Source organism: Pygocentrus nattereri, chromosome 24 (assembly GCF_015220715.1).
Source record: "Pygocentrus nattereri isolate fPygNat1 chromosome 24, fPygNat1.pri, whole genome shotgun sequence".
NCBI lineage: Eukaryota > Metazoa > Chordata > Actinopteri > Characiformes > Serrasalmidae > Pygocentrus > Pygocentrus nattereri.
Window position 1 is genome coordinate 17,604,881 of NC_051234.1, and position 13,505 is coordinate 17,618,385.

General features: G+C 39.0%; 1 protein-coding gene across 2 annotated transcripts in view; it reads right to left on the minus strand.

Moving 5' to 3' along the window:
* Nucleotides 1-13,505, minus strand: part of eya1 (EYA transcriptional coactivator and phosphatase 1) — a 75,886-nt gene that overhangs the window by 13,725 nt on the left and 48,656 nt on the right. For both annotated transcript variants that reach the window (XM_017696205.2, XM_017696204.2), the window contains 3 exons: nucleotides 13,112-13,254; nucleotides 12,261-12,344; nucleotides 4,911-5,000 (listed from right to left, as the gene is read on the minus strand). In XM_017696205.2, coding sequence (XP_017551694.1) covers nucleotides 4,911-5,000; nucleotides 12,261-12,344; nucleotides 13,112-13,254 — 317 coding nt within the window. The remainder of the gene's footprint in view (nucleotides 1-4,910; nucleotides 5,001-12,260; nucleotides 12,345-13,111; nucleotides 13,255-13,505) is intronic.

The window sequence follows — 13,505 nt, forward strand, 5'->3', positions numbered from 1 at the left end:
CACATGCAATCAATTGAGGGATCGGATGGCAGTCCAGAGTGTCAGAGATCTGTCCTGCTGCTGTAAAATATCAATAATGAAGTGAGCGAAATAATAGAAAGGTCTATCCGTTTCACTCCCCGCGTTTATATCTGTGTCTAAGAATGGATTTAATGTTGATCAGAGCAGAGCGGACTTCATCCATCAAGTCTGTCCTCTTCTTTTTATTTCTCCTCATCATCCCTCATCAGCATTCACCCCCACATTCACAACAAAGACAATAAGATCCCCTGTACGTGCAGTGGGGTCCAGAAGTGTAAGACCACCGGTAAAAATGCTTCTATTTTGCATTCCTTTTTAATCAAGCACAATAGTTTTGTTATTTCAAATGATATTATCAGCTTTACTTTACTATAATTTGACCAAAAAGTGGAATATTTGAAACATTTACATTCATTTGAAATAATTTTATTAATGATTAATTAGTTTGATTAATTCCATATGCTGTTGGTAATTGAAAATTGGTGAACACATCCCCTACAGAGAACACGCTTTACTGTACTGGCAAAGATAAAACATTAAATATGGCTTGTGAAAAAGTTATGACGCATTTTATATTTTATGTTACCACTTTTTTCCCCAATATGTTACGCTCAGCAAATAAACTGTTTATGCAATAAAATGTGCAGAAATGTGTTTTGTACATATATAGTGTGTTGCACACACACACACATATAAACAGCCCAAATTTCTGTCCCTTTGTTAACAGTCCTGCACTGAACTGTATCTAAGCAACATTTCACATTTTACACATTGTGAAAAGGGGCAGAAATACATTTATTCTGAAATATGAACACTAAAATGATAGCACACACACACTTAGCAATTGTGTGCTTAGCAAAGATTAAAACACATTGTATAGAACTTCATCATAACAGGTGATCTTTTTAGAATTATTATAGATTATATAGTTAAATAATTATTACAGATTACATTTTTATTGCAAAGAACAGTTATCGCATTATGCTCATCTACATATATATTTATATATGTGTGTATTTAATATGTAATATAATTCTTATAAAATAATCAAAACAATGATTTGCTATTCCTCTTATGTATTAGTGAAAAACCAAATAAAAAACAGTGCCATTCAACGTGTGTGTGTGTGTGTGTGTGTGTGTGTGTGTGTGTGTGTGTGTGTGTGTGTGTGTGTGTGTGTGTGTGTGTGTGTGTGTGTGTGTGTAAAAGCAGCGGGGGTCTCTTTATGGCTTTGACTAGATTAGATGAAGCGTATGCCTTTCTTCATAGCCATAAATATGGAGCTGCACTGTGTTTAGCTGTGTTTAGATGAAGCCTGTAAATAATCAGAGACTACTGAAGACAAGCAGCACTACAATTAATGCTGAACTCATGCAAAAGTCTGTTTTTCTCTTCTCTACTGTCAAACTCAGCCTAATTTAAATGTAAGCGAGAGGTTCATGTAGCAGAAAACTCCACTGTTCTGGAATCGCATGCTACTCTCAGATTTAGGAGAAAAACCTCATCAGCTTTAAAGTGTCAGAACGAAATGTAATAATTTCGTTACTGAGATACAGCAGGCCACGGGACGCACATTCAAATCATTTTACAAGAGGTTTGAACTGCCTATTCATCTGCAGTTTCATCACACATGAAACAGGAATCAAAATACAGGACAGATGTTGTGCAAAAAAAAAAAAAAAGCCCCTCATTCGAGCTGCTAAGCTTTGTCACAAAACTGCAGAACTGCCATTTCATTTTCTTTCTTTTTCTGACAGGGGCGCGTCTATTAAAGTGAGCGCGATCCGACGTGGCCAAACATACGGGAATATTTAACAGCCAATTGCTGCCCATTAACTTTGATCACGGCCACTGCGATTGGAATCTGGCCGTCACTCGGCTGTCTCGGAAAAGCACAAACATTTTCTTTCTCCCTGCTTCTCTCCGGCGAGAGGGCCGTGCCGTGCCGGTGACTAATGAAAGTTGGCAGCCTCGCTGCAGCTCTCTTCACACTTAAGTATCAAACAAAACATTTCCTCTCCTGCGGGGTCAGCCGCGAGCAGGACGCAGAGGAAAAACAGTGGGTCAGCGGTGTCGGATTATGGGGGACAAGTGAGTGAGCAAGCAAGGGAGAGAGAGAGGGAGAGAGAGCTCTGGGTGGCTCTCGCTTCGGCTTTGGCTTGGCTTGATGTAATATAGGCTTCGGCTTGGAAAATCTGGACAAGTCTATTGGTACATGGACTGGGACACACTTTAACACACTGCAGTGGCGTAGTCCACATTAAACGCAGGGACCAGTAGCATCTGTGTGTCCTCACAATGCAGTGTTGGCCTCATATTGTGTATATAATTGTGACACAAGAAAGATTTAACCAGCACTGAAACCCAGTTCACTTAGTATTACTTTAATGAAGGTGATATTAATCATCATACAGTACTGATATTTCTTGCTTGTGTAAAACTCCAACTACATTATCTCACAAAAGCAAAGAAAAGTCCTGAAAGTGGCCTTTGAAATGAAAGACTTCATATACAGACTCACAAATCAGTCAAACTTGACGGTTTTGCTAGTATTTCTGAGTAAGCATGTTATGTAATATATTGCTACTCTGAAACATGAGGACCCTCAATATAAGGACGTGACTGAGACAGAGGTAGTGCTGCTTTACTGCTAACCAGGCTAACTGCTCTTGCTCATAACAGATAACAGGCTGGCACATTGTCCACTGAGGAGCGTCCAGACTGACACTGGTTAGCTCCGTTTGCTCATCAACTTGTCCGAAAGGCAGCCTCCGTTGCTCACTCAACATGACCACCTATCAATTTCCCTCATGTTTGAATAATATAATGTTTTCAAGTGTATTTCTTTCTGTGCTGCTATATTTTCATGCTATATAGGCCTATAGTCCGACATTGTTCACCCAACTGGATATCCCTTCAAAAACACGTACGGATACTCAAATTTCACAATGAGTCTGCATGCAAATCCTGAAATTAAACAAACCTTTAAAATGTTATACAAATAGAAGTATTCCATACAGGCCTTATAACTAGGCTCATTCTTACCAAAGCACCAAAGTTGGTATTCATGCTAACAATGGAGTCTTTGAGCACATCCTCAATCAGAGCATCTTCCTTCCATTTCAGTACTGTTTTAACATGCCCTTGTCAACTTGCCCCCACCATTTCCTCTCAGGGAATCACTGAGAAGTTTATTTCTTTATTATGCTGACTCTGTAGTTAGCAAGCTAAGGGCTACACAACCACCAACAACAATAAAAGAAGGACTGTGCAGCACACTTATACCAGATAAAGCGATTTTTGAAAATGCTTATGGATTCTACTCTCCAACTTTTCAAAAAACATTTTAAATCCAAAGTATGCTTAGCTAGAAAATTAGCTCACTGAGGCTAGACTAGCCAGAGAAAGTGCTTTTCCTACTGAAAAATCTACTCCTCACTGTTCTGTGTAAGTTCCCTTAATATATGCTTTTGAAGTATGATGTATCAGATAAAGATCTGAACATAGAACCCTGGGAACGTAGATCCTAGGAACAGAAAACTCTGGGACCACAGAATCTCAGGAACATATGCCCAAAAAACACAAAACCCTGGAAAAATGGACCCAAGGAACACAAAACACTAAGAACACAGAACCTTGGGAACATAAAACACAAAACTTTAGGACCATAAAACGTAGAACCCTGTGAACACAGACACTAGGAACATCAATCTCAGAGAGCACAGAACCCCAGAAACAGCGGTCTGCAGAACATAAAATCACAGGAACACAAAACTCTAGGAACACAAACCTCGAGGAATATAGAACCTGGGAATATAGGCCTTAGGTACACAAAACCCTGGAAACATAGAACCTTGGGAACATAGAACCTTGGTCATCTAAACCACTGGAAATATAGTTCTCTCTTATAACTTACTACTGGTGGGAATGCTTCTACCCAAAAGAGCTCTGCCTGTCGAAGCCTTTAAAATTTGATGTCCACTGGAATCTTAATATTCAGTAAATGTTTGTTTCTTGTTTGTTCCTTATGTTGTCTTTCATATTAAGGTTTACTTGGGTTTATTTTAATCATTTAACCTGATATTGTTGTTTGAATATATGAAAAAAGATTAAAATGAAAACATTTAGACATTTAATTTTTTGTAAGTAGAAGTAATAGTATAATTTGGAAATACTCAGGAAAGCAAAAATACATCGATATAAGTAGAGTAAATGGAGTTGCAGCTCTTTTCAGAGATTGTATGGAATTAGGCTCCACTTTATACCATGCTGGCTGTCCCATGTGAATGTGACCCAGCCAGCCTCAGGTTCACCCCTCACCGGGCAAGCCAGACATGCACCCGCTCAGTAAGTGCCCCCGGGGGCAGATTTTACACTGATCCACATGAATCAGGCTGGGCTGGAGGACGGCGACTGTGACTGAGCGGCTGGAGCAGAGCGCACAGACACCAACACACAGCACGACATGCAGACAGCCAGAGAGCATTCAGAAACACTAGAAGCTGACAAATTGGGCTGGCCAGAGAGGGGGTGGGGGCTGGAGGTGGGCGCAGGCTGGGGGAGACTGACAGCGCATGTAAAATTCATAGTGTCCCCTGGGCTCAGATGTAATACTTCACCAGCGAGGAACATTGTGGAGAAACAGGCACCCTGCCATTAAATGGCTGCTGACGGTAAAGCTGAAGCTTTAATGGACTGCCCACTTGTTCATAATGTAATGTATACACTCTGTTGTGACTTATCTTCATCTCAGGCCTTTGGGCCTTAAATATTACTGCTAAGAAAACAAAGCATTAGGGTTATCACAGCATTAGGAGGGAGTTTGTGCAACAACAAACCATTTTTTACTGAGAGCAAAAGAAACTCTTCACCAAACGCAGCTCACTTACCTCTAAGTCATTGAAGAATAAATGCGTATCCGCCAAGTTGAAAATCATCTCTTCCATCCTCAGTCCCAAAGACACTGACGTCGGAGGATCCTGGAAAACACAAAACAGCCATTTAGCGAAGAACGTTTGATTGAAAGTGACAGAAATAGAACACAATCTGCTCCGAAGATTCCAAAAAGTTAACTCAATACCCACAAAACACTGATTGAAAACAACAACAGTGAACTTCTGACTGGACATGAAAGAAATATAATAAAATCTGATCCAGAGAATCTTGCCTCAGCATCATCACAAATGATAAAATCTTTTTCAAATAATCCATCATCTAATTCACTACCCACAAAATGCTGATTCTGAATATGACTCAAAGCTTATTTTGGATATTCTGACGTTTACATCTCCCTGAAACTTTCAAAAAAGGGTGAGTGGATGATCATGCCATTGTCACGCCATGTTCCTGTTGTGTTAACAAAACGATGTTGCTCTATTCTAAAGCACAGACCAGGCAAAGGATTCAAAATAAATTCAGTGATGGGAAAAACACCCCACTAAACCACATATATCTTCATACAACAATGTTTATCTTTCTTTATCATAACTAATTAACTAGAAATTGGCATGTAACTTTTAGATTTGTACAACTTGTTTAATTATTTTACATTGCAAAAAGTAACTGAGTTATTTAGTAACAATTTGAAAATTAGCTTGTCATTTTTGGTGAGTCTAACTTATCATAACATTATCATATCATTACTCACAAGCAGAATTCCAGTGCTCTAGTTCAGCATTCTATAGTTTTTTTATTGATATGAGCTTCATTGTTCAATTGGCGTAAAGTTACTGTTTAATTTTTATGGATCTTAACGTAAAGATATGTACCATTTCAGGCTTACAGTTATTTCAGCCATTTCAAGGTTAAAAATCTTCCAGCAACCAGCCAAACTGCAGCATTAAAGAAACAACTGCACTTATTAAGTGTGGATTCATACATTAGTCGATTATTTTCTTTTAAAGCCTGTTCTGTAATCTCTACCCATGGGCTCAGGTTTCTAATCAGAGAACATTCCCCTGTTCTTCATTAATAGAGAGAGAGAGAGAGAGAGAGAGAGGAGGGCAGGTGAAGGAGAGGATTTGTTCTTGTTTGTGTGCTGAGTCAGGGTGTTCAGCTTCAGGGATTAGTCTTAAAGCCACCTGAAGAAGCACCTGAGCTTTCTCCTGATTGCATGTCCCACTCAACAATGAAAATGTTTGAACTTCTGTGGTGGTGGTCGGGAGGAGAGGGCGGGGTTGGGGGAGGGGGGGGGAGACACAGGCAGAGCAGAACACAACACAGAGTCACAGAAACAACCCAAAAAATAGTGTCTTTCTTAAGATTGACTTTTCTTTGTCTCTGAAATAAATTGATTTTAGTATTGCATGGATGACAGATCAGTGATTTCTGAATGGTTTCTCCTAAGCTGCCCTTAACAGAACAAAAAGCATCCAACATAAGGAGTTATTGGTAACACAATTAATTAACATCAAGCAATCGAGCATTAGCACTGTGTTAGGTCTTCATTACTTACTCATTCACTACACTACATTTACAATAAAGTTTTCCTTAATTTGTGTCCTGAATTCATCAACTAATGAAGTGTTACCATATTAGCCCATAAATGACCTATCACTAAGTTAAGTGATACTTATTAGTCCCACAATGGGGAAATTTCACCTCCGCATTTAACCCTTCCGTGAAGTGAAGCATCACATACACACTAGTGAGGACACACGCTAGGGGGCAGTGAGCACATTTGCCCAGAACGGTGGGCAGCCTTATCCTTGGTGCCTGGGAAGCAGTTGGGGGTTAGGTGTCTTGCTCAAGGATGCCTCAGTCATGTACTGTCGGAGCTGGGGATCGAACCAGCAACCTTCCGGTCACAGGACCAGTTCCCTTACCTCCAGCCCATAACCGTACACTCTTTGGTTGAAAAGCACATAGGCATTAATTAAGGAAGCTTTACCACATTCTTAAATATGAATGAAAGTTAATATGACCAAGTTTTATTCCAAGTCATTTTGGATAATTTGTACTGCTCCATTCATGAAGACATGTTTCTATAGACCAAACAAAAACAAAAACAGGGTTTGATCTGACATTGTAACTATGCCGCCTATCGAAAATTCTTTTTGTATCTTCTGAGAAGTTTATGATTTTTCTGTCCCCAAACTTTTGACAGACAGTGAAGATTACCGGTATAGAAGGTGTTGCACATAACCCCCCTTCGACAGCCCTCTATATTAAATACAGTGGTAACCCTAACCGTGTACAGCTGAATGGCATGTCAGGATGTGCCCACGCTGCTGTAATAATCTATTCTGAGCCTTGCAGTCAACGGCCTCATTATAAACGCCTGCGTATGTATCCGATGGTTAATAAAAGCAGGTTTGGTGGCAAGAGGAATGTAAAGTGCAGTTTGAATCCTCTCCAATTAAATCTAAACAATCATTCAGCGAGAGAGTTAAGAATACAAGCGGTCAGAAGGCCAAAGCCTGCGCTGTAGTCACTGCTTGTGTCCACACCTGTTGGCTTCTGTCAGAGCCGTCCGCAGGGCGCCACGGCAACCCCCACCAAACTCCTCACATGCACCAAACTCCTCCAACCCCCCTCTATACCACCCCCAAAATCCCCTATGTTTTGGTTCCCTTAAAGAACCATGTTTGAAAATGTGTGTCAAGACCCTTTCAAAGGTTTAAAGCTTCACATGAGGTAACGTTACCAATTTAAAGGTTCTTCATAAAGCGTTCACATTATAAAAAAGTTCTTTAAACGTTCCACATGTCACTCATTTACAAAAATTATCCTTTAACCACTGAAAAGTTTTTTTAAGCATACTTGTAAACCTAATCCTAACAGAAACTGGAATGTGGGTGATGGTAAACATGTCAAATGTGGTTAAAACCATTAGCCAACCTGCCCCCCCATACTCTGAACTCTAATTATTTACATAAATACAGTTTTTATTTTTTTCCCTTCATTGATGTTACTGTTGTCTTTTAAACAGGGCAGCCAGTATTTATTTTATTAGTTTTATTATCATTTTGTTTTTCTTAATACATTGATCAGTTAACTCAATAATAATTTCAAACTCTTTCTAACTCTGATCCATATTTTAGTGTCAAACCCCCCTTTTTGGTCAATTTCTTAATGCAATCAAAAACAAACACTCCATTCAGGAGTTTTTTCTGTTGTTCAGATTGTTTAGATGCTAGATCATCCTTAGCTACCATTTTGGTCTGTTTGGTCTGTTTATATGCAGCAAGCAAAAATGAGATTTACATTCACAGATATGAGACTGCAAAAAAAAAAAAAGTTAGCCTCACATGTGGGTAAAGAGTTCACAGCTATGTAGCTTTTGGGAACCAAAAGTAGCTCTTGTCATGCAAAGAACCTTTTTGGCTCCTTTATTTTTAGGTTTGAATTTCATTTATGTTCCAACTGTTTGTGACGACAGATATTGTTTTAAAAAAGCTTTAAGATTTTTCTTCTTTTCTTCTTTAAGAAGAGAGCACAACCGAGGGCAACGGTATCAGGATAAACTTTCAGAGCATGAGGAAACACCACTAAGAAGAAAAAATGGCTCAAAATTGTACCAGTTGTGCTCTGATCAACCTTGGATTGCAAGTCTGGATTGAAGTGAGCTGAGTGGTATTTACACCGGTCAAGAAAACTGATTGCTGGAGAGTGGATGCCAATTTAGATCTATTTATAGATCCCCCTCTACAACAACACCACAAAAACATTGTTTTCCAGCAAGAAAATGTCAACATGTCAGATAAAATGTCTATAACTGTATCCAATGTTCATGCATATATATGCAAATAACCTTGCATATGTCTGTGTGAACTAATGATTAATCATAAACTACACCATCTATCTATCTATCTATCTATCTATCTATCTATCTATCTATCTATCTATCTATCTATCTATCTATCTATCTATCTATGCATGAGTCAGAGACAACAGTTCATTTGTCTAATTTCCAATCAAAATGGCCAGTACCAATGATTGTTTTTTCAGATGATATTTCTGAGGAGATTAGATTTAAGATAACCTACTTACACAAAAAAGGAGAAATTCAAAAGAAACCATCAAAAAAAACATAGTTTCCAAAACTGTTCATAAACAGTTAACAGCTACAGTGAAAATGGGACTGAAAGACTTGGTAGACCACCATAACTGTCCCAATCAGATAAACAACACTTAAAGCTTTCATCTTTGAGAGAGAGGAGAAAATCAGGCTCCACTCTCATTTCTGACCTGAAAAAATCCACAGGTATTTCTGTCCATCCCTCCACTGCAAGAAGACAACTCAACACTATGGGCAGTTTTCAAGAATCCCTTTCTGAGGAAAAAAGAATATTTGCACTACAAGTGGAATATCTGAGATTTTATTGACTGACTTGTATAGTAAGAAGCAGAAAACTGTTAAACAAACCTCTAAAACAGAACTTTGAAAAAAAAAAACTTCCCTACAGATTTCTTTGAACACTGAAAGTAAGTCTCCTGAAAAGAATGGAAGCTATAATAAAGGTAAAGGGTAGGCACACAAAATACTGAACAATCTGATATTACATTTAATTGTTGAGGGCTTTATTGAGAGAGACAGACAGAGAGAGAGAGAGAGAGAGAGAGAGAGAGAGAGAGAGAGCTGCGTCCGTTCTTCACAGCTGTGGGAGTCGGGCTGTGTGAGACAGAGTCTCGCTTTCTTACCCAGCATGCTCAGCCAAAGGCAAAGTAAATAAACAGAGAAGGGTCGAGGGGCAAGACTCTCTCACCCCAAAACCAAAACACCATTGCCATCAAACACCCTGAGCAGAGAACAAAGAGAACCAAACACTCTGCACACGGAACAAAGAGAGCACACTGACCGCTCCTACAACACCCTCCGAACATCTACAGAAACCTTGAGAGACTTAGACAAACCTCAGCACTGCGGCGCTCAGTCATCAGACCAACACAGCCAGCAACGTACAGCAGCCTCGCTGAGTTATTAGTGAAATTATAATCCGCTGATTTCACTGAACCATCGTCCAACTTAAATAAACCTATGAGATCATAGCCAAGTCCTGAGAATCGCAGAACGCAGGATTTCCCAAATTGTTTGTTTTCGAAAGTTTAAATATAGATTGGGACAGTTTATATAAAATAATAAATACAATGAGCTCAAAAAGTAAACCTCGTTTACTTTCTCATTCACCAATCCACAGCCCTCTGAACCTGCTAACATCGCTAACATTCCCATATACAGTACTGTACAAAGGCTTAAAGCACCATTTGGTTCCCTACAGAACCTTTCAGTGGATGCTTCTTTGATGTAAGACTTGCTGTAAAGGTGATATGCAACAGTGAAGAATATTTTAAATAAAAAAAGCATCATAAGCCATTTGGAAACAATATTTTCACTAAAGAACCTCCACATAATGGGACCACCACACCAAAAGCACACTATGTGATGGGTCTTTAAATGTTACAGAGATTCTTCACTCCAAACTGCAATAAAACCTTATTAATCTCTGAAACGAAAAAAACATAATGTTTGTGCACAAGTTTACAACAATTCTTCTTTCAAAGAACCATCTTTTGAAAGACTTAACAGCGAATCATTAGTGGTTTTTCTGTGGCATTCCTTCAACAAAACATCTTTTGCCAAAAAAATCTTTTTAGACAAAAATTATAAAAGAGGTCAGTGATTGCTGTATATTTCCCTCTGTATATAGTAAAGCAGGCCACTCTGGTGAAGTTCCAGCAGGCTAATCCCACTGAGTGGGTTTGGTTTGGAGAGCACTTAATTAAACTAACAATGAAGTATTTCTGAAGGACAGAAAAAAAACCCTTAAGAAGTGTCAATGGACATTCGCGGTGCAACTGTTTTGTGGCCCACGCCCGTACCAGTTGCATAGCAGGGACAGCTGCAGGCTGAGCCAAATGCCTGGAAGGCCTCATCGGGCCTATTAAAAAAAGAAACAATTATCTGGACACAGCAGAAGGATAGAGGATGCACCCAAACTGGCCTACTTCCTGTATATTTTTCTAAGCCCCACTGCAATATTGACCACTGTGTTTTCTGATTAACCCTACAGTGCCAAGACAAAGAAATAAACTTTCTATTTCTGCCACTTATTTTCTAATCCCACAGCACAACCTGAAACACCCTAGCACATTTGTAATATTTTCCATTAGCCAATGCTATAATGTACATAACATTATTTGCTCTTAAATTAACCAAATATTTTAAATTCATAATGAAAAATGAACATGAGTCTGGCTTTTTTTTAACATTTCGATTGATTTCGAATGACTGAAATTCCAAAAGGAATTAATGAAAATTGAAAGGTTTCTGACATGATGGGCAAGGCCTTTGTCATTTCTTGAATGTCCATTGGTCAGTTTTAGGCAAAGTATAGATTTTACACATGAATCAACCAGTTACTGTTAAGAGCCAGATGATTGATACACAAATCCACCAGTTATACACAGTGAGAGGCAGATAGTGTGTCTCAACTGCTCTTCATTGGCTCGTAACTCTGGAAGTAAGTCATGTACGATCCAACAATAAGATGGAATGGAAAGTCTACAGATTCAGGAATTTCCATGTTGTATTATAACAGAAATATTAAGCCAGAGCAAAATGTAATTTCAAATTAGTTGTTTTTACTACCATATGAACTGTGTTCCCTAGGGTTAGGGAACCAGCCTTGTGCCCGGAAGGTCACGGGTTCGATCCCCAGGGCCGACAGTACATGACTGAGATGTTCTCCAAATGCTCCCTGGGCACTGCAGATAGAGCTGCCCATCGCTCTGGGCAAGTGTGCTCACTGAGCCCTAGTGTGTGTGCTCACTAGCATTTATGTGGTGTTTCACTTGACTGATGGGTTAAATGCAGAGGTGAAATTTCCCCATTGTGTGACTAATAACGGTCTCAAAAACAAAACAAACAAAAAAAACACATTGCAGTGCATCCAACAATAAAGGCAGCAGTTTCTTTTATACACAGATAGGAAACACTGCAGCTTAGAGAAAGCATCAGTTCCACACGCTGATCCATTTTACTGATCAATGTGGACATGCATGCTCACCAACTATGCTCGAGACAAATTTGAACCCCTTGAGCCCTAGACTTTATGCTGCTATTTATCTAAAATTATGATAATAACTATTAAATATGAATGACAAAGGAAAATTTGTTCAGTATTTTCTACAAATTATTAACAGTAGCTGATGCAAAACAAATTATAGAGAAGCTAAACTATGTGTTCATATATGGGACAAATACTGTAGCTTTAATAAGGTTAAAATACGTCACTCACCCTTCCGTATCTGTTGGCATAAGACCCTGTGAGTAAGGAATGGAAAACGATGATTGTTTCATCCAAGTCCCAGATGAAAACGCGCTGGAGAAAGAAAAGTCTAAATCAATGCTGTGCTCTGTAGCATGCAAACTGAGCCACATGTCAATATCTGCAGCGTGCATGCGTTTAGGAGCCTGGGGAGCTGGAAGGATGCATGGTCACTAGTACCAAAACCACCATGACCAAACTGTCCGTCTGCTGCATTAACACAATCAATAACGACAAACTAATTAAACAGATCTGTTAACATGCCATGATGTTGACTTGCTAATGGGTGCGATGAGCTGAAAGCTTCAGGTCATGTTAATGAAAAGGTGAAGCTGTTTATAGTTAAAACAATATTTAGTCTATCGTATATTATATAGCTATAGTGGCTATTGGAACAAAACCATGTATCTCCAAAAATATGAAACGTATTCTTTTTTAATGTAAATGAAGGAAAAACATTTTATTCTGAGTCATTGTGGATCATTTCGGTTTATCTTGACATTTTCACTGTGACTAGAATTTTCTAATTATGTCAAAGAACCCCTCACATGTTTATATTTTATGTAAAATACACATATAAACATATTTATTCATGTATTTCACAGTTAGAAAATACTGAAATCCCAAACAAAGTGAATAACAAACTTAACAACTGATCCACTGATGCATTTTGCTCGGTACATTTTGCTCAGCTCATTGATACTTACTTAGTCTTATATAATAATAAGCCTGAACAATGAAAAATTCCTAATAAGTGTAGGAGATTAATGGAGCCAGACTCTTTCTTTCCGTGCTGTGTAAATCTGGCTGAGTTTCAATACCTCAAGGTCAGAGTCTGGCGGTGGAGACGGGTTGTTATTCCTTCTCCCTCGGCCACGTGACTTTCCATCCGAAGCCCGACGCAATCGATCCGAATCTGAATCTTTAATGGGGGTTGATGGACTGTGGATTGTACTGTACTCTCCTGCAGGAAGAAAAAAGAAAAAGTAGCATATCAAAAAAGGGAAATAAAAAAAAAGCCTTTCACCTTCAGAACTGAACGCTGCAGCTGGATCCGTTTACCTCTCCCGAAGCCCAGGGCTGAAGCTACTGTAGATGCTAATATTCTGTTTATCTGATCCTCTTACACCCCTGATACCATTTAGGCTGCAGTAATGGCTGTGGGGAGCATGCTGTGCTACGCCGGGCCTTCTCTATCTGCACCACATCCACTAA